This window comes from Echiichthys vipera, assembly GCF_963691815.1.
Source record: "Echiichthys vipera genome assembly, chromosome: 4".
NCBI classification, from domain to species: Eukaryota; Metazoa; Chordata; class Actinopteri; order Perciformes; family Trachinidae; genus Echiichthys; species Echiichthys vipera.
The window spans coordinates 21,972,956-21,999,308 of NC_139829.1; the positions used below are offsets into that span (position 1 = coordinate 21,972,956).

Below are 26,353 nucleotides of genomic sequence, written 5' to 3' on the forward strand. Positions count from 1 at the left end.
ACATCAACTGCTCTTTCAGTCACTGACAATACAATTGTTAGTAGTGAGCCTGCAATGGTGGATTCCATTACTTCATTCACTGCATTTACCATGTCACCTGAAACATCTTCGATCATCATTACCACGGATACGGAGAGTTCTGGAGACAGCACTGACAATTTCACTAAAGAGTTAATCTTAAGTTCAACAACGGTCTCTTCATTGTTAAGTACAGACTCAACATTAATGACAGCATCACATGAAACTGAAACAAATGATGCTTCAAAAACAGCTGTCACTGCAGCTTCATCACTATACAGTACTGAGAAACCAACATCAGTGCCACCTGAAACACAAGAGACTATCACCACGAGTCAGACTGAGAAAGCATCAATAAATACGGAGGCAAGTTCTACATTCCCAATAACAGGAGAAGAGAGTTCAAGTGAGCAGACTACTCGGGTGTCCAGTAATTATACTACAGTTGCTACAGGTTCTTCATTGCACAGCACTGAGAAGCAAACAACAATTCCAGTTGAGGAACAAGACAGTGCTCTCACAGCTCAGACAGTGAAGTCATCACTTTCCCCCCTTACTGATAAGACTCAGCAAAGTTTGATTGTCTCTACAACAGATGAAGATGGCTCAGGTGACCCTACCGTTCACAAGTTCACTCCTACCCCTTCTGTCACAGAGGCATCTTCTCTGTACAGTTTTGACGCACCAACAGCAACGTCACCAAGAACATCAGAACGTCTTGAAACAGATGTGACAAAAATGCCATCACTTACAGGAGAACCATTGGTTTCTCTGATCTCAGATGAGACACTCAAAAGTTCAGTTACAATGTCTCCAAGTTTGGCTTCTGTTATATCATCTGTCTTTACAGACATTGAGGACGATGTTATCAGCAGTGAGCCCACAATGGTAGAGTCCATTCCTTCATTCAGTGGATCAACAATGAGCCCTGAGACAGTGTCCTTTTCACTTCACACTTCAACTTATAGTGAGAGATCCGGAGATATCACAGTTGATTTCACTGCCGAATCCTTGCTGTTGGCAACCACCCAGTCCTCAGTGTCCAGCACTGAGACTCCATCAGTGACAGCATCACAGAATTTTGAAACCAGTGCCACATCAAGGCCAGTTGTTAAAACACCTTCTTCACTATACAGTACTGAGAAACCAACCTCAGTGTCATCTGAAACAGGAGAGACTGTAACCACAATCGAGAAAAACTCAGCTACGCCAGATTCAAGTTCTACTGTCCCAACAACAGATGAAGACGGCTCAGGTGACCAAACCCAGAACATGTTCTCTCAGACCTCCTCTGTCACAGCTAAATCTTCTCTCTATAGCACTGAGGCACCAATAGCAACATCTCCTGTTACACCAACCACTGTTTCAGACACTAACAATAACATTTTTAGCAGTGAACCTGCAATGGTGGAGTCCGATACTTCATTCACTGCATTTACCATGTCACCTGAAACATCATCGATCCTCATTACCACAGATATAGAGAGTTCCGGAGACAGCACTGAAGAGTCAATCTTAAGATCAAATACTGTCTCTTCATTGTTAAGTACAGAGTCACCACCAGTGACAGCATTACATGAAACTGAAACAAGTGATGCCTCAAAAGAAGCTGTAACTACAGTTTCATCACTATACAGTACTGAGAATCCAAAATCAGTGCCACCTGAAACACGAGAGACCATCGCCACGAGTCAGACTGAGAAAGCATCAGTAATAACAGAGGCAAGTTCTACATTCCCAGCAACAGAAGAAGAGAGTTCAAGTGAGCTGACTACTGAGGTGTCCAACAAATATACTACAGTTGCTACAGGTTCTTTATTGCACAGCACTAAGAAGCCAACAACAAATCCAGTTGAGGAACAAGACAGTGCTGTCGCAGTTAAGACGGATAAGCCCTCACTTTCTCCTGTTACCGATAAGACTCAGCAGAATTCGATTGTCCCTTCAACAGATGAAGATGGCACCGGTGACCAAACCCCTGACATGTTCACTACGACCTCTTCTGTCACAGTTGCATCTTCTCTGTACAGTACTGACGCACCAACAGCAATGTCACCAGGAACATCAAAACGTCTTGAAACCGGTAACGAAAAGATGCCATCTCTTACAGGAGAACCATCGGTTTCTCAAATCTCAGATGAAACACTCAAAAGCTCAGTTACAATGTCTCCAAGTTTGGCTTCTGTTATATCATCTGTTGCTACAGACATTGAGGATGATGTTATCAGCAGTGAGCCCACAATGGCAGGGTCAATTCCTTCATTCAGTGAAACAACAATTAGCCCTGAAACAGTGTCCTTGTCACTTCGCACTACAACTTATATTGAAAGATCTGGAGATATCACAGTAGATTTTACGGCAGAATCCTTGCTGTTGGCAACCACCCGGTCCTCAATATCCAGCACTGAGACTCCATCAGTGACAGCATCTCAGAAGTCTGAAATCAGTGCCACATCAAGGTCAGTTGTTAAAACACCTTCTTCACTCTACAGTACTGAGAAGCCAACCTCAGTGTCCTATGAAACACAGGAGACTGTAACCACAATTCAAATAGAGAAAATTCCAGCTTCACCAGAGTCAAGTTCTACTCTCCCAACAAAAGATGAAGATGGCTCAGGTGACCAAACCCAGAACATGTTCACTCAGACCTCCCCTGTCACAGATACATCTTCTCTCTATAGCACTGATGCACCAAGAGCAACATCTCCTGTTACATCAACTGCTGTTTCAACCACTGACAATACAATGTTTAGTAGTGGACCTACAATGCTGGAGTCCAATACTTCATTCACTGCATCAACCGTGCAACCTGAGACATCATCATTCCTCATAACCACAGATACAGAGAGTCCTGGAGACAGCACTGACGATTTTATTGAAGAGTCAATCTTAACATTAACGACTGCCTCATCATTGTTTAACTCAAATTCACCATCAGTCACAGCATCACATGAAACCGACACAAGTGATGCTTCAGAAACAGCTGTCACTGCAGGTTCATCACGATACAGTACTGAGAAACCAACATCAGTGTCACCTTACACACAAGAGACCATCACCACTAATCAGATTAATAAAGGATCAGTAACCTCTATGACACCATCTGTGTCTGAATCAGGTAGTAGTTATTCTACTGAAGTAGAGAGTTCAGGAGATGTCAAATCTGCATCCACAGATGAAACTCCCTTAGAAACACCAACAGCATCCAATCAATCCTACCACGAACAAACAACCATAGCAATAACCACATTTAGACCATCAATTACATCCACATTTGAAGAGGAAGAAAGTTCAGGTGATAGAGAATTTACTACGATCACAACAAGACCCCATACATTTGAAACCTTTCAACCCATTTCAATCCCTAGTGTCACAATATATACCTCAAAGGAAACCTCTACATTCATTGACATGGAGAGCTCTGGTGGCTCACCTGAGGAGGATGATTTGGAGTCAAGTCCAGATGGATCTGGTGCAGGGGTATTCATTGATACTACCACAAAACCCCAGGAAAAAATTACATTTTCCACAAATGAGACTCCATCCTCAACTCATTCCAGTACACAGAATACCAAGACATATATGTCATCAACCAGGTCACCACACCTGACAAGCACTGATATTTACATTATTGAGCAGGGCAGTGGATTCTTCACGGATGACTCTGATCTCTACGATGGATCAACTACATTTTCACCACCAACAAGTTATCCTGTGATGTCCACGACTGTCACTGAGGAGAGTACTGACTATTCCCTGTACAGCACAGAGAAAGCTAAAACAACAACAGCATTGCATGATAATGAATCAACCAATTTTCCAAAATCGTCTCTAACTGCAGCGTCTTCACTCCACAGCACTGAGAAGCCAATCATATCAACAATATATGTGGTCACATCTCCCCAGTCTGTTAAGATGTCTTCAACAGATAATTCAACACCAAGTTCAGCCTTTACTTTGACAGAGGGAGAAAGTTCTGGTGACCAAACTACTGAGATTGTTACCTCAAAGTCATCAGTGATGGAGAGTGTAACATTTGGAGAAGTAGCAGGTGAAACTGAAACTTTTGTGTCAGTCACACCAACCTCTGATGAGCAGGTTACCTCACAGGAGGGTGAAATTACTCCAGATACAGAAAGCACCATCACTTCTGAAGCTACAGAGCCTCCTGTTTTGAACACTGGGAAAGATGAAGTTACTGGAGCTGAGCACATAATGCAATCATCCTATACAACTATGTCCCCCCACACAATTGGAACTTCAGTAAGTGACCACGCTACAGTTGATTCTACCACAGTAAGCCCTAGCAGTGACCATAAGCAAGATGGATCCACATCAATGTCCACTCCTGTTCCCTCCATTATATATCACAGTGTTACAGACCAACAGGTTGTGATCATTACTCCCAGTAGCAGCCAAGCCAAGACTGACCTAACTGAACAGACACCTACCATGGTCCTGCATGTGTCTAAACCATCAGCCAGTGCAACCATCATATTCACAGAGAATGCAACAGATGAAGAAGAACTGTTTTCTGCAGTTACAGACAGCATGAAGGAAGGCAGCTCCACCCCTGAGCTTATCACCAAAGATGATAATATCATTGATGCAGATAATATCTCCATAGTTCCCTCTTCTTCATTTTACCCAACCATCCAGACAGAGGAAGCTGGAGGTGTCACACCAGTTACAATGACACAAACATGGGAGGTAAAAGAAGAACCAGAGGGATCAGGGACTGATAGGGCTACCTTCTTTACTCCTTCACCGGTAACTTTATCTGCAACCTCAGCCACTGAGTCATCATTAGCCTCAGCATCTTCTGTACATTTACCTTCCACCTCAAAAGCATCAACTGTGGAAGGTGTGTCTAGTATGGAGACATCCAGTGAAGAGATGGTCACCTTGGCACCACAGGATATTTCAGCTACTACTTATCTGACCACAATGTCACCCTCTGAAGAAACACATGATTTAACTACACCATATACAGTTTTACCCATTGATACTCATACCAAACCAGTCCCAAAGCTGGTGGAGGATGCTTTATCAGGCAAGGATACTGCTGATAATTTCACTGAGTCTATCACTGAGATTGCTTCCTCATCTTTGCCTTCTCAAACTTTAACTGAAACAACAGACACAAGCTCAGTCACTCTGGTGTCAAGTGAGGAGTATATGGTCAGCACTGTTAAAAAGGAAGAATCTGTGACCTCCTCACCCACAATCATTCGAGCCACAAGTCCCGGCACAACAGATGAAACTTTAAGTTCGATTTCCAGGCAAACCTCTGTACCTTCAGTTGCTGTCACACCATACACACCCGTGTCCACTGAACATGGCACGGTGAAATCAACCGGCAAATCATCTGATGAGTCTTCAGGCGGTGACGACTCTGATGAAGGCTCCGGAGAGGCAACCTCAAGGTCGTCAGTGGATGGATGGACAGGATCTGAAAAACCAGTGACATCTACAGCCTCTTCACTGTTCAGCACTAAGAAACAAACTATTGCCCCAGAGGCAGGACATACAAATGAAAATATTTCAGGTGACCAAAACCAAACAATTACAACAGATAAGGAAGAGCACATATCACCAACCTCACCTGGAACTGCTTCTGTCTATAGCACAATGAAACCCTCTGACACAGAAGTGACAGACGTTACTGATTCAGACCCCTTAAGTGACCAAACTTCTGGTATACTGGCAACTTCTACTGTGAAGGCAGAGAAGGTAACATTTTCAGTAACCTCATCTGAACCTGCCACCAGAGAGCCTGAAATTGCATTATCAAGACCTGCTTCCAGTCTTTTTAGCACAAAGAAACCAACCGTCACATCATTTCCTGATGTTATAGAGAAGGATAGATCATATGATCACACTCATGTGACAAAGCCTGTGATACAGACAGATGCTCCTCTACACAGTACAATAAAAAATCTCCAAATGCTATCCACAACAACATTATCTCCTCCCTACAGCACACATATAGTTTCCAGCCCTCAGATCAGCACAAAGAAACCCACCACAATGACCTCAGAGGATGAAACACAAATGAGTGAGACATCCACTCTCCAAAGCACTTCAAAGCCTGATGTGATGATTCGTTTTGTCACCACTTTTGTACCAGAACCAGATACAACGCCATCTGAGTTGTCCTTCCAACAGGCCAGGTCTGAGATCACATTCACTCATCATCCCCACATTGACATCTCCTCTGAGAAAATGGTGTTGGCCACAATCAGACCAATGTTGCCCAGTGAGGAGTCAAGTCAGCACTTTGAACCTAGTGATGTGACTCCCCAGACTGGAGTTACAGCCACATCACTGGAAATTAAGACAACCGAAGCACCAAGCCGAGCACCTATAACCAATCATCTTTCAACTGATGCTGAAGGTACCACACAAGATATTGGAATCCAGGAAACATCTACTGATGCTGCAATAACTTCACACCCTACAGATGATTCTGAAGAAACAGAGCCTGCTTGGGTGCAATACACAACTCCAAAACTGGCAACTGACATAGCTGCAAAACCTGCAAAAGAAACAGACACGGCTGAGACATCTCCTACAGACTCAAGTGTAGCGGACACATCTGCAGACAGTTCAAGTGAAGAAACTCTAGAAGCAACAGCTTCTTCACTTTTAATGCAAACAAAAAAGATTCCGCCGCCAACTGTGTCCTCACTGTTCAGCACTGATACTCCATCAACAATCTCACCAAAAATGGTGACAGGAGAGAGGGGACAAACTGCCACTCCCCCCTCTGCAACTGAGAGAGTAACTGCAGTGTCACTTAATACAGACATTTCGACAGATAACGAAGGTTCAAAGGTTGAAACAACATCATCAAGTATTATCATTTTCACAGAAGAAGGTTCAGGTGACAAGACAACTAGTAACCAGCCAGATAAGCCAGAATCATCTACATTTGAACAAACCTCAGGTCAGAAGTCACCTGAGACCTTCATCACTGAAGCTTATACAACACAATACCCTGCTATGACCAGCACTGCAGAGTCACCAGAGACATCAACTTTTCTTGAGTCAGGACCAACAGGTTCTGAAAGCGAGGAGACACAAGATCCAGACCTAAGAAGCACACATCGACCCACCGATGTTACACATCCTGCTGGAATCTCTACAAGCTCAGAGACTAAAGAAGTGGTCACCACAATGTCCGCTTCTTTTGAACATACTTCAAATGTCCTTTCAGCATCAGCACCATCAAAGCCTGATGTTACGGTCCAATATGTCACAACAGTTTCCCCAGTACAAAAAACAACAAATCTTTCTTCCCAGGATATATCACTGACCACAACTCACGCCATGTTTACAAGTCATGAATCAACAACCGTGCCTGCTGTCTCATCTTCAGCTGCCGAAGCTGTGTCTGCTTTGGTGGAAGATGAGACGGTTGAACCTGAGAATATAGATTATCCTTCCCCGGATTATGAAGCACCAAACCTTGGCGTTGTAGAATCAATTCCACAAAACAATGAAAATCCAACACCCAAGAAAGTAGCAGTGTTCATTACTACACCGCCTGTTGTTTCGCAAACATATGAGAGTCAGTTCACTAAGTCTGTTGACTCAGTGAGCAGTACTGAAAGCATCACGGAAGAAAAGGCGACCAAGTCACCTGTAGTAGTAGCAGCAGTAACAGCTATCACGGTCATGTCTTCTGCCGCGGCTCCTGTCAGTGCAGCATCCTCCTCTAGTTCTGAGAGCGTTTCAGAAAGCACTAGCAGCTCAGAAGAAAGCATATCCACAGTAAATGAAGATTTGAGGACTACAAAGAAACCCAATATAAACAGTGTGGAGGAACATTCTCTTTCCCCAGATGAAATCCAGACTGTATTCAAGGTAGATACTACCACGGCTTCAAAGATGGTGTCAACTAGGGTTGATAGCACCTCTGTCTCTCCACACACTCAAATACCCACAATGACCCATACGGAGCTCACAACAATGACACCAGCTCAAGGACAAAGCCAGCCAGTTTTAGTTGCATCTGTAGCCACCACTCTGTCATCTTTTACCGGGAAGGATGACAACCCGGACATACTCAGCATTGACGGAGCTGACACAGGACTCAATATTGGGCACCCCGTCGATGGAGAGACTGTTGAAATTCCGGGTATGTTTCTTCAAATGGCTTTCATTCATTCATACAACGTAATAGGTAAGCTCAGAAAAAATTTCCTTTTTCCTTTTAACTTTTATCTTGCTTTTTTAAAATCTCCTAACAGGACTTTACTCATGTACAGAAAATATGTGTCTGAATGGAGGATCTTGTTACAAGAGCGGCAGCGTCAATACGTGTAGCTGTGCTCCTGGTTACAGTGGTTTTCACTGTGAAACAGGTAGGATAATATGAATAATTCCTCTCACAATTTCTCACTGCCTAAATACAGGAAGCATCAATTTAATCTTAAAAGTGATTTTAATGTGTAGCGACTAGAAATAGTTTTGTCTGTCTTTTTTTATTATTTCATTACGTCTGTTTCTTTTGCAGATATTGATGAGTGCCAATCAAACCCTTGTCGCAATGGAGGTACATGTGTCGATAGGCTGGCTTCCTTCACATGTGTGTGCCTCCCAAGCTACTCTGGGCTGTTTTGTGAGGAGGGTAAGTTTGTGGTTAATTTGATGGATTCTCTCCATAACTTCTATCTATTTGGTTTTAGATTAACAAAAGCTTGAACTATTTTCAAACAACAGAATAAAGAATTGTAACCTCATAGGCAAGTCTTGAATTAGGTAATGTGTTTAGACAATTAATGTTATCATTAATTGTCTAAAAATAAACTAGAAACCAGAAAAAAATAGACCACGAGTCATTCAAATTTCAGCCACACCATACTATATCGCTTCCTGTATTTAGTATTACATGTAAGATTACACTTTAAGCACCCAGGAGAGACCCAGAAAGTTGACACATTCTTAGGGTTCATCATCATCATTTCAGACATTAATTTCTCATGGAGAAAAACAACAGAAAATACACACTAAAGTTACACATTATTCTTAATATTTTCATCAAGGACAAGACAATCGAAAACATTTAGTTTCCTGGGTACCTTCGAATTTACCAAGCTTATCTGCGCCGGACATTTATGCAATGTAGTTGATGTATATGAACGTAATTTTACTTTAGTTTCCCAGATGTGCCCCACTTTCATCCCAAGTATGTTAAACCCAGGGCATCATCCCATTTCTCTTGACCAGAGTCTACACCCTTCATTTATCTGGGATCACACATAGCGAAAGTTTTGGCAGGAAAAAGGGAGAAAAAGTAACTTGAAGATGAACAACCCACCAGGGAAAGATTCTGCCACTGTTTTGTTAATGTTTTGAAGCTGGATTGAGAAGGGAAGGGAGGAACAGACAGTAATATACAGTGTATGTGGGGACTGGGGACGCATACGATTAGTATGGTAGTGTTAGGAGGAGGGTGTTGTCGATCTGGTGCAAATCTGTTTTTCCCGCATATCTCATTCCCTCTCACTCTTTCTCCCATCAGATACAGAAACATGTGACTATGGCTGGCATAAGTTTCAGGGCCACTGCTACAAGTACTTCCCCCACAGGAGAAACTGGGACACAGCAGAGAGAGAGTGTCGCATGCAGGGGGCTCATCTCACCAGCATCATCTCTCATGAGGAGCAACAGTTTGTCAATCGTAAGTTCAAGATCATAGTTGTAGATAAGTACATGAACCTGTTCAAGTATGAAAATGAAATGATAATATTGAAACAATATGTAAGTCATATCAAATCTACACATTTAGCTGTACATTAAATGCAGGAAAATTATTCAGACATTCGAAAATGCTACTGCTATCTCTCACTTCCTCCTGTACTTTCTGTAACTGAACAGTCTTAAAAAGAAAATATGGCAACAGAGAAACATAATCTGCTGTGTTTCACCCGCTATGGCAGGTCTTGGACAGGACTACCAGTGGATTGGCCTGAATGATAAGATGTTTGACAGTGACTTCCGCTGGACTGATGGCAGCCCTGTGGTAAGATAGGTTGCTTTCCCACATATGTTTTTCTCAACAAATGTGGCACAGAGACAGTGTAAATATGTGGAAGAGATGCCGATGGCAGATACAGTCATCTAGGGAGAGTCGTTCATTTCAGGGGCTGTGGTGACTTTCTCATGACGTACTCTCCTCTGCATTATATCACTACACCCTGGTGGGTGATTGCTCTGGTAATAAATCTGATATAGCACACACTGTAAGGCACCACCACCAGTGCGACACCAGTGCAAGAAAACCAATAGCTGCAACAATGCAAAAAGATGACGATCCAGTATAAAAGAGTAAGCAAGGGAGGGAAATGAACGCTGTTTAAAATGCAATGTTATGATGCAGTGTTTAGAAAACAGCACACAAGTGGGTGTGTGTTTGATATATTGGTTGTGGCTGCTGAAGATCGCCCTCACTAGACAGGAAAGTGGCTAATTGCTATATGCATCCGTGTCGTACAGATTGATGTCCTCACTTCAAAGATAAACCTCGAAAGACTAGAGATAAGGAAAGCATTGAGGCAGCCTGGGGGTGAAAAGATAAGCACAGGCTGCCTATAGAGACCCTTCCTCAGCTGAGAGATTGAGGGGTGATGAGGGTGTGAGTGACGCTGTGTATGGGGGAGTTTGGCAGGCGTAGACAGGTATGGTCCCCATTCAACCCCCACACACATCATAAAGTCCAGCCAGCAGGCAGCCACCCAGGGGAAGGGCCACCAGGCAGGCAGATACACAGATGGACAGCACCTGTGTTCAGCTGCAGAAAGACAGAAAACACTAGATGGAAGCAGCCCAGGGGGTCTGGGTGGGTGGTCACAACTACAGTGGATTTACAGATAGACAACTGTGAAATAATGATATTGAAAAACATTTAAAGAAAATCGATTTGGAGTGAAAACCAAGTTGGTGTATCTTCGGTTTCGTGTGTGTTTGTGCGTGTGTGTGTGTGTGTGTGTGGGCGGGGGGGCAAAGTTTGATTATTTTGAGGAGGACGCAGACTTGCTGTGCAGTTGATGGGTCACCCATTTGTTAACTTGAAGGGAGCTGAGCAGGAAGTCTCTGTGTTTTTTTAACCATAATGACAGAGTAGCAGAGCCTCAGGGCATGACTGGAGGAGTGAGGGGGACACAGCTTTGAAGAACCTGTTTGAACCTAGAATACGCTGAAAGACCGCAGGTAGCATCAGCTCCTGGTTGAAAACCCCACAGCACTACAGCTGTGTGTATACATTATTAATGCGTAATTGTACTTCTGTGTTTGTGTGGATTTTTGTTGCCTTCAGTATTACACATGTAATGCTAGGCATGCAGTCTGTGTGATGTAATGCCACCACACTTTACTATATGATGAATCCCTCTAACCCAGCGCGTGCAGCATTTACTGGATACTCATGTTTTGTATATGAAGTGACATGTTAATGTGTTATTGTTCATTAATGATCTTATTAAAAGTGCAATGCCTTTTTAGAAACATGTTACAGCTGCTCATCCTGTGGTATAATATAGGATTGGCTGAACATGTTATAAACATGTTGGTTTCTGTGTTTTGTGTTAGTAGATATACAGATCCAGCAAGTGTCCCTCAGAGCTGAACCGGTATGGGGTCACTAGGTTGCTAAGTTTAAATTGGCTCCTAGAAAACACAGGCCTTGAAGTTCTTGGGCGCCATGCCTGTTTTTAGGCATAGAGCAGTTTTATGGGACTAATGATGGAAATTAGCTACTGGCTATAATCTTGCATATTTACATGTAAATGTTTATTTATATGCACTGTCCCTGTTTAAAATAAATACATCTGAAATCTTGAATGTATATAATGCATTGTGCACATTGTCTAATGTGCAACTGCCCAGGTTCACAAATAATTTTCTTGTTTTATGGAAACACAGTAATGTAACAAGATGCATATTTTTCTTAAAGACATATAGTCATCATAATGTCTTACTCTTACTTAGTATACTCTACTCTTATTACAGCAATATGAAAACTGGAGGCCCAATCAGCCTGATAGCTTCTTCACTTCTGGCGAGGATTGTGTCGTGATGATATGGCATGAGGACGGCCAGTGGAACGATGTCCCTTGCAACTACCACCTCACCTTCACTTGCAAAAAGGGCACAGGTAAAATGAGTTTTGCATTTGCAAACAAATCATCTCTTATTTTATTGAACGCATGTATTTACAGAGGAACAATAGCTGTTACTATAAAATTCCTCACTTTAATGTTTTCTTCACCTCTGCCTCCCAGTGGCCTGTAACCAGCCCCCTCTGGTGGAGAATGCGCGTACCTTTGGTAAGAAGCGTGAGAGGTATGAGATCAACTCACTGGTGAGGTACCAGTGCAGGAAAGGCTTTATTCAGAGACACGTCCCAACTATCCGTTGTCGTGGGGATGGACGATGGGATAGCCCTAAAATCAGCTGCATGAACCGTAAGTACTGCAAGAATTGCTCTCAACATATTGTTCACTCACTGTATAGGATTTTCACAAACACTATCATTGTTTTATAGCTAATATATGATTTTTCTCTAACAGCATCGAGCTATCAGAGGACCTATATCAGAAATCATCAACACACTAGTCTCTACAGCATTAACAACTTCAAGAGAGGGCCGGACCAGGCCTTCCGCCTTCACCATCAGCGCTATCGGGTAAGAAGAGACCGGACTGAACATAAGCGGAAGAGACAGTAATTGGCCATGTAACATGGCACAGCTTCCCTGAGACGAGAGCACATGGCTGATGCTTGTGTGCAAAGAGGAAAAGGATTCCAAGAGGAAAAGCACAAGAGAAACTCATCAAAGAAACTAAGAGGATAACCTGTAGTTTTCTTGCATTTTGGATGACAATGGAATCTTATGAAGTGCCTTTTAAAAATATGTTGATACATGACTTTTCCCTGAAAGGGCACTGTTTTATAATGATGCCCTTGTGGATGAAATACAGTACTTTCAGCTGGCTACTGGAAAAGCAAAAAGTACACTTATGATTTTTTAAACTGCAGACATTTTTTGTTTGTCCTAAGCTCATCAAATTAAACATTTATGACTGTTGTCTAATACCTTTGTACAGCAACTTTACTATTTAAAATCACCGTAAGTGTTCCTTATTCATAAAAAAAAGCTGTTGTGAAATTATAGCGCTTATGTAAAGGAATCCTTTATGTCGTCATGCTGTTTTAAGCTGTACTTCATTTTAAAGAGCATGCATACATAGGCATACATTTAAGTCTAAAAATGCTTAACTATGTGTATTCTATGTGAAAACATCTTTGTTTTGTATGAAAAACAAAGAACTCATAGTTTACATAAATATATTATACCTTTGTAAATTTTTAATAACCCATGTTTCGAGAATTTTCACCAAATCGCTTAATTAATTGCTGGAGACCTGCTCTGTGGTGGCAGCTTTCAAAGTACCAAATTACCACCTTTCATTAGCTCCAGCTGTCAGTGGATGTCATTGATTTCTTGTCAAGATAAATGTTCATGGAAAGATTTCCATACAGACGTACTGATATTTCTTTTGTGTTATTTTTTTTTATTTTTTTTTTTACAATTTATTATGAGAGAGTGCTCTCTAAGTACTTACTGACAAAGCCTTCATCTACTGATGGAAATGGATGTCCATCCTCTATTTTCAAATGAAAGAAGGGAGGTGTGGCTATAGTAGCCGGTATTTTCTGCTAATGTGTGTTCAGTGCATAACTTACAATTAGTTTGCTACAGCATGTTTATAATAACTGTAATGCTGTTCATTATTACACACTAAAGATTACTGCTCTCATCTGTTGCTGTTGTGCGAGTGATGAGCCTGTGATGGTTTTCTAGGTAATGTTTTTCTTCTGGGCACTTAACTTTTCTGTTATTGTGGTCACTCGAAATCAGCCTTTGAGAGAATGTATTTTGTGAAACACTCAAAAAGACTTGAACGTAATGGCTGTTTAGGCACAGATGCATATAATTTATTTTCAAGCTGCTCTTGATCTCCTTACTTGTAAGATACCTGTAAAATATGATGCTGTCGCCTGTCCCAACAGTGCTCTTCATATATTTTTATTGTATGTTCAATAGGAGACCAGCCACAATCACTTTGTCTGTCTAAATAGGATGCATTGAAGATGAAAAGTGACCTAACAATACAGTTGATTTATTTGTGTTTTTACATTTTTAATGTCAGCAATGGACCAAAGAATATGGAGGGACCCATCGGCTGCAATTACGTTTTGTAACATTAACAAAATATTTGTACATGTCGATGGTTATGTGTGTCTCTAGCATTTTTGAAAATAGAAAAATGTGTTTTGTCCGCCTGTGAATGTCTGTGTATGTGCTTTAATGTGCATATATCATCTTTTTTTGTATTTATAACAGTTTTTTTTTTTTAATTTTACAATGTGAATGTCTGGGATGTTTGTCATTTTTTTTCAAGAGATCAAACAGTTTCTTCCTGCTTTAAAAATCACCAAAGAAATAAAAATATATATATGGATATTATATTCTAACAACATTTAATTTGGCCTTTTTAAGGAAATGTATTAGAAACACTATCTGGGGTTTGAGTGTTGTGTATGTACTTGTACGTAGAAGATTCAAAGGTTTGGTGGACTGGAGAGTCTTAATTGTCAATATTTCTTGTCTTTGTTATGTCTTCCTCTTTTTTTATAGCTTATGTAGTAGCAACATTTTCACCGTATCTTGATTATGTTTCAGAATAGGTAGGTAAAGAGGTTGAATGCATAAAAATGTTGGGTCCTCTTACATTAAGGTAGATTTAATAGTGAATAAGTAGTACAGTGGTTTCTCCAGCAGGTGTTGCTATCAGACTAAGACATAAACCTTGTTTGGCTTTGGAGCTTTTGTCTACCCGGTTCCATGGGAAAAGATGGATACTTAATTTCCTTCCACAACTCATGGAGACTCTAAACATAATGTAAGGAATTTACGCTGAATTCGGTGAATCGCTGCTCTCCAGTCTTGCGCATACATCAAACGCTTCTGAAAAACCCATCAGACATGCTCTACAAGCCTCTTGCTAGACAGACGTTACATTCAGGGGGAGCTGATAGGAAGTGGCAATATGAATTATAGCAAACATATGGAGTAAGAACTAGATTAGGGAGAAGTGAACACTTATGCTGAAATGGCTGATGCTGCACAACTGTGGACCTGCATGATATACGTACCACACTACAGTTTTTTTAAGTCGATAGCATGGCTGTAGGTGGCTCCTCTTTAATGTCAAACACTTGTATAAAGGAAGCAGACGAATTCCCTTGGTATAAAAACAGAAGCTTTTTATGTACATTACAATGCACTATTATTTCCAGAGTGCTTCCAGTCCTTAAGCTGCAGTGACTTGAGGTTGCCATTGACACAAAGCACTATTACCAAGGTAATAACATCAAGTTGGTCCATGTAATATATGTGTAAGTTTGGGTTGCTGTGGTTTTCACTGTGACTGCCCGCTCTGTCATTAGAGTAGACTTGACTTGTGATTAAAGGCTGCTCCTGGGTGCCCCAAGAGTAAAACCTATATTCCTGGCTCATGAAATGCAGATGTCTCATGGGTGATCGGCGGAAAAACCTGGCCTTCTCAGCCAAGTTCTCCCTGGGATTTAAGAGGCTTTCTTGGTTTGTTTTGGAAGGGAAACCCACCCTGGCTCCTCCTGATTTCCTGGGTTTACTTACAGGCTTTTTAGACTCCATTTAATCTGATGCAGAGTGTCTATCATTCACTCATTACTTGCTATTTTCCTGTCACATGATACTTAATTAGGAGCATTAGACTTGCTGAAAGTCAGCATAACATTTGATTGGTTGAAACCACAGCAAAATCAGTCAACAATGACACCGTGGTTGTCCACAAGACTGATTGCTCGTCAATTTAACTGTCTGCTTCTTGTATAAACAAACCCAGAGACAAAGAAAAGTTCACTTTATGCCAGAAACAAATGTTTTTTGCATTTACTTCAGTATAGTTACTCTTCAGATGTAATAGAAGATAGACTTTGCTGAAAATAATCTGCACAATCTCTTTCATTCTTCTATTGCTATCTATAATAGAAAGCTTACTTCATTGGACTTATCACCATCACATTTACATTTTACTGCTGTTTCAACCTAGATCTGACCCCATTCCCATGCATTCCCACAAACACTCTTAAGCCCTGTGTTACTGTTCCCTTTGTCAACTTATCGGTGGGCTGGCAGCCTGTCACTGAATAACAAAATGCCAAAGAATGAATAAATGTGAGGAGAGCCTGTGTAATCTTAAATCCTCTCAACGACATGGGTTCATGCCAGATACATGGCCCCTAATTTGGCAGTTTAAACAATACAGTTTAAATCTCTGCTTAAACTCTGTGTCTTTACATGATGAATGTTGATTTGGTTCCAGTCGAATTAAAAATGTTTATCGTTGAAAAAGGGACCATTTCAAGAATCGATTTGAAAGTTATAATCTTTATTTCAAACTGCTTCGTTGAAAAAGGTACGTGGTGATAAAATACAAAAATACCTTCACCTTTTTTTCATGCACAAGTGTATACAAATGCATACCTGGGAGAGACATTTTTAAGTTTTGCTTTTACAAACAATGTATCACCGTATTACTATGTAATGTTATTTGCAGTAAGTACCATATGTCAGTGTCCAGGGTTTAAAAAAAGAAAGTAAAATACAAATATTTAATTATTTTTGTTGGTTTCAATTCTTTATTCCCAAATATTTATTCAGATGAAGTTACTACAGCATGACTATTAAAGAATCAAGAATCAATCAATTAAAGAAATGTAGGAGTGATCTTCAGAATCGCCCAGGTCTTAAAACAATAGAGTGCTAGTGGAAATATACCATTTACTGCTTCTAACCTCACTAAAAAATTGTGAAACCTCACTGCAGTCAGAGTGGATTTCTATCCACACGTGTTGATTGCACTTATAACTACTGTGATATAAGATGAATTGTATTGGGAACTCTAAGAATATCGTAGTTTTTGGTAAAAGGTTGTGTTCAGGGCAAAAGAGGAAGATGCATACTTCTGATTCTAATTCTGCATGTAATACTCAGCTGACATATTGCTGTTTTGTAAACACTACACTACGCACAAAGTCAGCAAGTAACAGAATCTGTATTTTCTTCTTTAAAAAGAACATTGTAAACATGCTAAAGAAACTATAGTGACAGACATTAAAAAGTTAAAATAAAATAAAAACATTTTGTTAAAACAAACATACTGCACAAGGTTACAATAGTATAACTGTCTTTCAAATTGTAATTGGGAGTTGATTAAATGGGAGCTATTAATGCAGAAGAGGTCACAGTCTTTCGAGACATTTACATTCATTTTCTTGTTAAACAGTACATTTTATCACAATTCTTCAGTTTGGAAAAATAAATCGGAAGTTCAAGAGGGGGGAAAAGTTTTTAATTCTGATTTTAGAGAGATCCAGTTGAATACTTACTGCAATATAAAATGTATCTATGTAGCTATGTTCATTCTAAGGTCTTTCATTGATGTGATACTTAAATGGATAACATATCATTACTGTTTTATTCAAAATTTTAAATGAGCAAATATGGGCTGCAGTTGAGCATGAATGCTCTAAATCTTGAACTTCACACATCTTGTTATTCTGTCGAGGACAAACCAAGATTAGATCATTTTTCACAACCATCAAGTTCCTATCTCTGTCACATCACTCAATCACTCATACATTAACACTGTTGCATTTTCTCTGACAGTGTGTGTAAAATTAATCAATGCAAGGTTAGAGAAAAAGAAAACTTAATTGCTACAAAAATATTTTGTCATTCATTGCATATGGAAGTAAGATGTACAGTATTTGTTTGTTTTTTTAAAGTAAAAGAGGGTTATCACAGTTTCAGAAAGGTATTGAGCTCATGCTAGTTAACATCCAAAGCTTATTTGCTTTATTGTTGTGGTTGTTGCTGCTCTTTGGTGGTTATGGCTTCCCTACACCGACTGCCTCACTGCTCAGCCTTGTAGCAGTAGACACCGTAAGACTTTTGCATCTTGTCTGGGAAACCAACCAAGCGCACTGCAGCTTCTGTTGGACTGCAGTTCTTGCGGGGCCTGGAGATGGGGTAACGGACACTTCCGTCAGCCAACCAGCCAGCGTCGCAGCGATCGTAGCCCTCGAGCTTCCAGGCAGAGTAAATGTGGCCCACCTTGGCAATCTCTGCACCATCGTCTAAGCATGCCTGGACAGCCTCATCAAAGGTCAGCCTGTCTGGCTGGACCAGCCAATAGAAATGTCCTGACAGCAGAGAGAGCAAAACAGATGGTCAGGAGAATAACTTGTTTTTTTCTTGATGGGATTCAAGTAGATGAATGCACTCTTACATGCATTTTTCATAGATGAAAACATGTCAAATGTGTATATTATGGAGGATTTATTTGATTATGTTGTCCTTGAATAGTACAGAGGATATGCTGTAAAACTTCAGAATTCTCCATTTTAGTATCAACAAATGTGTCCATGAATGTTACAGAGGATATACTGTAAAACTACAGAGTTTTAACATAAATGGCACTGGTAATACCTGCCAGTGCATTATTAGCTTTTTTACGGATATTTTTCTTACAGTGTAGCTGTGAGTATATTTCCTACATTCATACACATTGGTATACCAAACTAGGACATACATAGTAATTTTGTTTTTAAGAAAACCATGAATTGCAATTACTTTTCTGGTGCAAGAATAATGAATAGACAAATAAAAGAAACTCACCCTTGAATTCAGGAGCAAAGCAGAACACGTCAAATGTCATTTGTTTGTTCTGAAGACCATAGCTTCTGATGCCAGGCCCATTGTTGACCCCACCGCAATTCACTCTAGGATTGGTGATGGGATACTGCACTGTGCCATCACTCAGCCAGCCAGCATTGCACCAGTCCAGGCCACCCTTCCAGGCCTCAAAAAGCTGATCAAAGGTGGCGACAGAAGCGTTCTGATCCAGACAAGCCTGCACAGCATTGTTGAAGTTCATTTCGTAACGGCCCATAGTGGGGGTGTATGGGAACACAACACCTGAGTGAGGCAGAAGAGATGAAATTAATATGATGATATGTCAACCTATCAGCCAGTGTTTAGTTTTATGTTAGTATATGTAGGCCAATTAGCCTTTCAAGTCCAGCATCTTGGGGCTAGGAATTAGGTTAAGGGGTCATTGCTCCCCAACTTTATGCTGGCCTGTTGTGGCCTAGTGTGATCCCATCGCAAGATTGTCTCTAGTTAATTGAGTGCTTGTCTACCTCTCTGTATGGAAGAAGAATTATTCTTATACAAACTGTTTTAACTGCATGGATCCAGCCAGAAGTAGTAAAATACAACTCAGAAGTCAATCTTTACATCAGTAAAATAGAATTAGAGAGAAACATGTAATTGATGCAGCAGACTTAATTGTAGAAATGCTCCGATAGTTATTCATCATTGTTCATATATGATCATCTGTTCAACTTTTCATTAAAAGATTTAACACATTTTAACAGCTGTATCAAAGTAGCAAAATGGTAATAATGTTTCTCAATTTATGTGTGCCTGTCAAGCATCCACCCAGACTGATCCCTCACACATGTGAAAAACTATCAACAAATAGTGGATTGGAGCCGCCCTTTGGTGCAGAGGAGCTCTAACACATGGCAATGATTTAGTGTGTCGCTGTGTAAAGTTCCAGGGATCCTTGTGTGGATATGTTAATAAATCTTAATTGCATGAAAAGCAGTTTCCCTTTGTACTGTATGGCACATTAAAAAAGTACATAGTGATTAGGAAATCTGATGAGTCTATCAGAAGTAGATGACGGTTTGGACTGGAAAAGAGGGAAAATGTGTGGAAGTTTATAGATGTTGAACTGTTGATGTTGATGTTGAACTGTATTCAAATATGATCATGGGTGAATCATTACAGTGGTGTGGATAAATCAGCAAAAGCTGTCTGTGCTTTCCCTTTTCCACAAGAAAAGGAAATGTTGGATGTGTTCAATAAGTGGAAACAAACATTGTTGAGGGAGATGATAAGGGTTGCCAACTACTTTAAAAAAAAAAGGGACACTTCATTGGCAGAGGGGGGCAAATTGCCTTTACTCTTCCTGGCGTAGTGAATCTTTTTAGCCCTTTTTTGTATGTGTGAAGTGATTTTTTTTTAACTATTTGACTCAAACATGACGCATACTTTTGTTTCTGAATATGGGACGATTCCGTTTTTTTAAGGGATGGTTGGCAACCCTAGAGATGATTAATCTTGAACTAAGCATTTTAAAGGGAAAGGACACATATGCTGTAAAATGACTTTTGAAAGAGCTCCTATGTTATCACAGCTGGTATATTAACACATACTTTAAGGCCCATACATAAGCTAAGTTTCGAAATAAATATATATAATAAAAAAAACTGGATTTACCATCAATGAGAGAACCTTGCACTTCCAAAGTAATCTCTAGCACGGTGTCTTCCACCCCGTTGATGATCTCACAGCGGTATGTTCCCATGTCATTCATGGAGATGTCAGTTATTGTTATGGAGGCATCTTCACTGTCGAACTCCTGCATAAAGACACGGTCCTCAAAGTTTCCGTAGGTCTTCTTGTGGAATCCCATTGAAAGCAGCACATCCTCATTCAGTGCTTCATCATCTGCCACCTTGGTCCATTTGACTCTCATACCAGTGCTACCAAAGGCCATGTGATCTCTGGACAGGAGCATGCAGGGCAGGGTGACATTGGTACCTAGGTCAGCAAAAACCTTAACTGGAAAAGAGGAAAACACAATATAACCTTATTAGGCGTATGGCTTATGATATTTAGACTTGTGGTGTATTGATGCACCGAATGAACAGCATGTCAGCCTCCCACTCTTTCGTACTCTAAAAGACGTATACTGGAAAATATGATGTAATGTGTATATAAACTAGAACTCCATTGATTCCAAAGATTGCATCCATAAATGTTTGCTTTGACTTTGTGCCTGGCTTGAAACTGATACAGCCTTTTTGAGAGAACACCAAAAATGGAATAATACCCAACTATTCCCCCTTTATTGGTCTTTCTTTATGTACATAATTGTTCCATGGCATGTTTTGGCATGTGTGTACTATAGCCCTATGTATTATTGTAAAACATGGCATACACACGAAAGCTTTATCGCACACAAAACTATCAGAGAGTCTGGGTGTATCCTGTTTGGTTTATTAGATACAGTATTGGACACCAGCCAGTCTTCAGCCCCTGGAGCAAACCGTCTTTGGTTTCTCAGCATTATTCCTAAAATTAAGTGGTTATCTTTTATCCACTTCATCTGATCTGTTTAAAGTATGTAAGGCACCAAGTGAATAACAAATGGAGTTAGCAGATAATATAGTTAATGATATACAAAATCTAGCTGTCTATTTTTATTTATTTTTTCTTTCGCAAATTTCCTCCTTGCACTCCTGTCCAAACTAGGCCACCCTTTAACTCTAAACAGTAAGTCATTTGTGTCTCACCATGGGTTCCCACAGTCTCCCTGACCTCCTTGTTTAGACCTCACAGGTTTGCTTAGTTAGAGGACCCCAAGCAGCAAGGGGCCGCCTTGCCCAGCGATAATATGCACCAGATGGATGGATGTACATGACCCCTGACCCCCACCACCACAGGTACGGCCTTGAACAATCAACCTTGTAAGTGGAGTCCAACTCTGCAATGCACCTGTAGGGTAATACAGTAATTACATAACTCAGTGAATCAACTGGCTATTTAGCTGTAAGTAGTCTGCAGGTATAATTACTAATCTTTTGCAAACATGCCGTTTTGGGCTGAATCCTGATGTGATGCCGTTGCCATGTATAATATTCACTACAAAATCCTTGCTCTGTTTGTGATTAATTTCCTTCCCACTTACTCAATATGGATGAACTGTGTCTAAACCAGTCTGTCTCTCTTTTCTGACTGAGAGGGCCAGCATTTGTGTTAAGGTGCCTCACTTTGAGCAGCAACACCGGAGCCATGACGGGAACATGGGCAGTACAGGAAATAACTTGAGCCACCGGCTTGCTGTCTTCTACACTAATGAACCATTCCTCCCCCAACACACATGCACATGCACATGCACACACACACACACACACACACACACACACACACACACACACACACACACACAGACACACACAGACACATACACACACACACACACACACACACACACACACACACACACACCCACACACACACACACACACACACACACACACACACACACAGATGAGTGACACAGAAAAGACTTCTAATCAACCCCATGCGGAAACTGCTCTAATCCTCCATTCTAACCACACAGTAGACGCGTGTCTGGACTTTGTTCCATGGTGCTCAGATCATTAGTATTGAGCTCTCCTGCATAAGGATTTAATTGTCATGCACTGCTGACAGATGTATCTACCCTTTAGTCCCACCTTGTGCCACTTTTCCCTCCAATTTTTTCATTTCTTTCATTCGACTACAAACCTTTTCATATGCTAGAGACTCCTTCTTTATATCTCACCCCACCCAGTAGCCTCATTCGCCTCTTGAATGGTCAGCAAGATGCCAGGTATTTAACAAGCTAGAAAACATAATTTTGTTGCTGAGAAGTACAAATGTCTTTGAAAGGAGTGTGAAACCAGTCAGGACAAGAGTCCTCTTTGCCCGTTCTGTCAGTGAGAAATGACTCACAGTTTTGCTGTGCCTCATAAATTCTCTGCATGGGTAGCAGTTGCATTAAGTGCAGTTGAAACCTGTGGAATCCAGAATGACTAAATTGCTCATGAAAAGCGCTGGCCAAAGCGTAGTTGAGGGTGACGTCAACACCAGCTTACCAGATGTGATGCCATCCAACATTTATGCCTAGACATTTCCAAATTTCTAAATCTTACTTAGGAAATGAAAGTAGATAGAATAAAAGGGTGCATTGTACATTGTAATAAGAGATGGAAGGAGGGGGCTGAATGACAGCACCTACATAATTCTGAGAAAAGCTTGGAATGAATTATGGTATACATACTTACCTAATAACTTAGATTACTAAATGAAAGGATAACATAAGAACTCTGTTTCTCAGACATATCATATATTCTGGAGCAACCTTGAAGGTAATGGTTCCTGCGAGACAGCAGTAGCAGGCATGTTCAAAGTAATTCCACACTCTTTCCTGTTCCTGCAGTTACCAGCAGACATGTCTCGTGGGAGAATGTGGCCCCAACCATGTGGGGCACACTACACTCATAAAGCAACAGACTGTTTTGTGTACTTAGTCTTTCAGGCAGAGAAGGAAGCTTTTTTTTCAGGTCACACCTCACCACAAGTCTCCCTGAGGTTAAAAGTAGTACCAAATTGTCACATTTAACTTACAATTGAATTGTCAAATAATTCAGAATGGCTTCTATCTGAAATCTTTGTGGAGTGCAGCTGGGATGAAAACACAGCAAAGAAGTAAATGAACCCATGTGCATGACAATAAAAGATCCCTGCAGCTGCAGCCAGGACCCATTGCCATTTTATGACCGAGCACAATTCTCTCTCACTCTGTTAAAGGTTGTAATAGCAAGTGATTGGAACCATCTGCTTCATCGTAACATCGAACTGTAAATTAACACCAACATTACAGTGGTCCAAGTCAGTGACCTATATTTTCTGAAACTACATCAGTGTACAATAATTATGCTTACAGTATAATTTGTGCTTTTTATTGAATGAACAAAATGTTTAATTGGCTCAAATCCCTCCTCTATAAAACTATGTAAATCACTGGAGGGCAGTCACTGCATGTTTATATTGTGTGTGCCACAATGTGCCACACCCTCTGACAGAGCAGCTAGATATGAGATGCTTTGCAATATCCCACAGCTTTGTTCTCTTCTGCTGCTGGCCCGTTTGTGTCAATATGGAGAAAGGATTAACGGAACACAGCTGGGACAGATACAGCAGGCCAACTCCTACAAACTAATTCCAATAAACTCTTTCCTGCTGTCTGTCATGCAGGACCAGCACAAACGTGTGGGTGTGAACTGCTCACAGGGGTACACATATGCAGTCCTCACACACATATAGTAGACTGTCATCAGAGTCATTTGTGAATTACCACAAATGCAAAAGAACCAAACATTGTCCCATCAATATCAAAACTCCTAGCCGAAACACATTTTCAGTCCCAATTCAGCCCCAGCCCATTTCCGCCAACCTCCATTTCCCACCCAGCCCTAGCAACAGGGGCAAGCCTCAGTAACCAACAACTACAGTGAGCATTAGACTTAACAGACTATTACCTCACAGGGAAAGACAGAGTAATTTGGCTGCTGTTCAACATGGGGCTCTATGGGTTTGGCTGAGGGTCATTAATCTTAACTTTACTCCTGTCAGGGCTGCCCGTTACTGTGGCGGATTTCCAAAAGCTCCCAGTGCTAGAGTGAGTCACTAGGTATAAGGAAGGGCAACGCCCTGGGAACAGAATACACCACTCCTATGGCTGATAAAAGCTATGCTGTATGGAACAAAAACGAAGCTGGTCTGAGCCTAGCCAATATTTTTACGTCATGCAGTCAGTGAGGTCATGTATAAACACACTTGTGCTGTATAGACACATACTGTACACAAACTGTGACATCACTGGCTAATGGGATCAATTCCAATATTGGATACAACATCATCATCTCCTCCCAGACTGAAACTATTCTCCCCTCAGACAAGCCCATTTCCTCACCCCTGAGCTAACACATGCCTAATTTGACATCTACTGAGTCAGCATGCACGGCTGCTGGAAGTGCATTAATATTTCTCATATAACATGAGAGCTGCTACTGTTTTTTTTTTTTGTTTCTCCTTTTACCACAGCAGTAGATCTATTCTCATTGTGGCTGCAACCATCTCAGTGTGTCATTCTGTACTGCAGGCAGATGTGAATTTGCATCATGGGGCTAACAGCCTGATGGCGAAGTGCAGGTGCTCTGTGATACCTATTTCTAGGTTTTCATTTTCTGTCTGCCACAGGAAGAAGACAGATAACTGATAAAAATGACAAAAAAAAAAGATTTTTCTGTGGGAAATTCCAAGTAGGAAGAACTTTCATCCAAAAAAGGACAAGTATTACTGGCCCAGATTTCAGGCACTTGTGACTCATTACAACCAAGTTATACTACATAAGTGGTGTGGTTCCCATTCACTAGTGCTTCCAGTGAGCAACTGTGAATGGAGGGGTGATTTACAGTTTTCACCATCTAGTTCATGCTGTTGTGGTCAGTATGCGGCAATTCAATGAGTGAATGGTAAGTCAGTGTGTGTGTGTGTGTGTGTGTGTGTGTGTGTGAGTGTGTGCGTGTGCGTGTTACCCCAGAGACGCCTCTGTTACCTCCTGCTACAAAGACCCTATTGTTATACAAGTCTGAGCTATGCTACCACTTTGCTCAGGTCCCTTGCACAGCTCATCCTCCAGTTCTTCTTTTTCTTCATGCACAGTAACCCTCTTGCACACACGCTCACATGCATTCACAAAAGATGGTAACAGACACACACACATTTTTTTTTTACATGAATTCAATCTTACCTGTTAGAGGTGCAGCAGATCTCGTCGGCTGACTGTATGCACTGCCAGTCAGGGCCAGGGTGATTATTGTGATGCACAGCAGACTCGTCATTTTCTATTTCTTTTCACACAAAGGGCCCTCTCTGATAAAAATATAAATATAAACTGCACTAAGTTATCTAAACTTTAAATTTTTCTAGAAGAGTCAAATGATAGCTTGAACAACTTCCTTCAGTTGATTTTTTTTATTTTATCCCTCTTTCTGTCTGTCTTTGTGCAGCAGCTGCCTGTGGTGCTACTGAAAAGTTTGGGCTCCTAAAAGATCCAGACAAGTGCCTTTTATTGAAGCCCTACATGGTTGAGACCACTCCCCTTCCCCTCAGCCCATCACCACGCACAGCTCTATACTGGCTCCCTTTGCCACATTATTTTTGAAAAACTCCCTCCTCTCCCTTATATATAATTATTACTATGAGTAAAAAATAGTTAAAATGACATAACTTTGGTAATGCTATTGGAATTGATTGACACAATTGTCTTCATTAGAGACAGTGAGTGAAACATAATCTTAAACGATAAAATTATTTTGCACCACATCCATCGTCCCATGACCTGTAGTCTTGGTGTTTTCACTCTACTAACTCTGTTTAATTTTGGTTTACACCCCATTCAATTATGTCTTTTTTATGGCCTCTTTATCAGGCTTCAATTACACAAATCTACGTGATTGACCATAAGTTAAA

At 40.9% G+C, this 26,353-nt stretch overlaps 2 protein-coding genes across 2 annotated transcripts; one reads left to right on the plus strand and one right to left on the minus strand.

Annotated features, from left to right (window-relative positions):
• Positions 1 to 825: 825 nt before the first annotated feature.
• LOC310946340 (uncharacterized protein) lies at positions 826 to 14,535 on the plus strand (the record flags this gene model as incomplete). Its single annotated transcript, XM_083912782.1, has 8 exons — positions 826 to 8,161; positions 8,274 to 8,387; positions 8,540 to 8,653; positions 9,548 to 9,706; positions 9,966 to 10,048; positions 12,034 to 12,178; positions 12,306 to 12,488; positions 12,594 to 14,535. The coding sequence occupies 8 exons, from the start codon at positions 826 to 828 to the stop codon at positions 12,749 to 12,751; spliced, it is 8,292 nt and encodes a 2,763-aa protein (XP_083768908.1). The 3' UTR covers positions 12,752 to 14,535.
• Positions 14,536 to 16,508: 1,973 nt separating this feature from the next.
• hapln1a (hyaluronan and proteoglycan link protein 1a) lies at positions 16,509 to 25,913 on the minus strand. Its single transcript, XM_083912864.1, has 4 exons — positions 25,632 to 25,913; positions 20,486 to 20,830; positions 18,815 to 19,114; positions 16,509 to 18,339 (listed from the first exon to the last, which is right to left on the minus strand). The coding sequence occupies exons 1-4, from the start codon at positions 25,720 to 25,722 to the stop codon at positions 18,050 to 18,052; spliced, it is 1,026 nt and encodes a 341-aa protein (XP_083768990.1). The 5' UTR covers positions 25,723 to 25,913; the 3' UTR covers positions 16,509 to 18,049.
• Between the last annotated feature and the right edge of the window lie 440 nt (positions 25,914 to 26,353).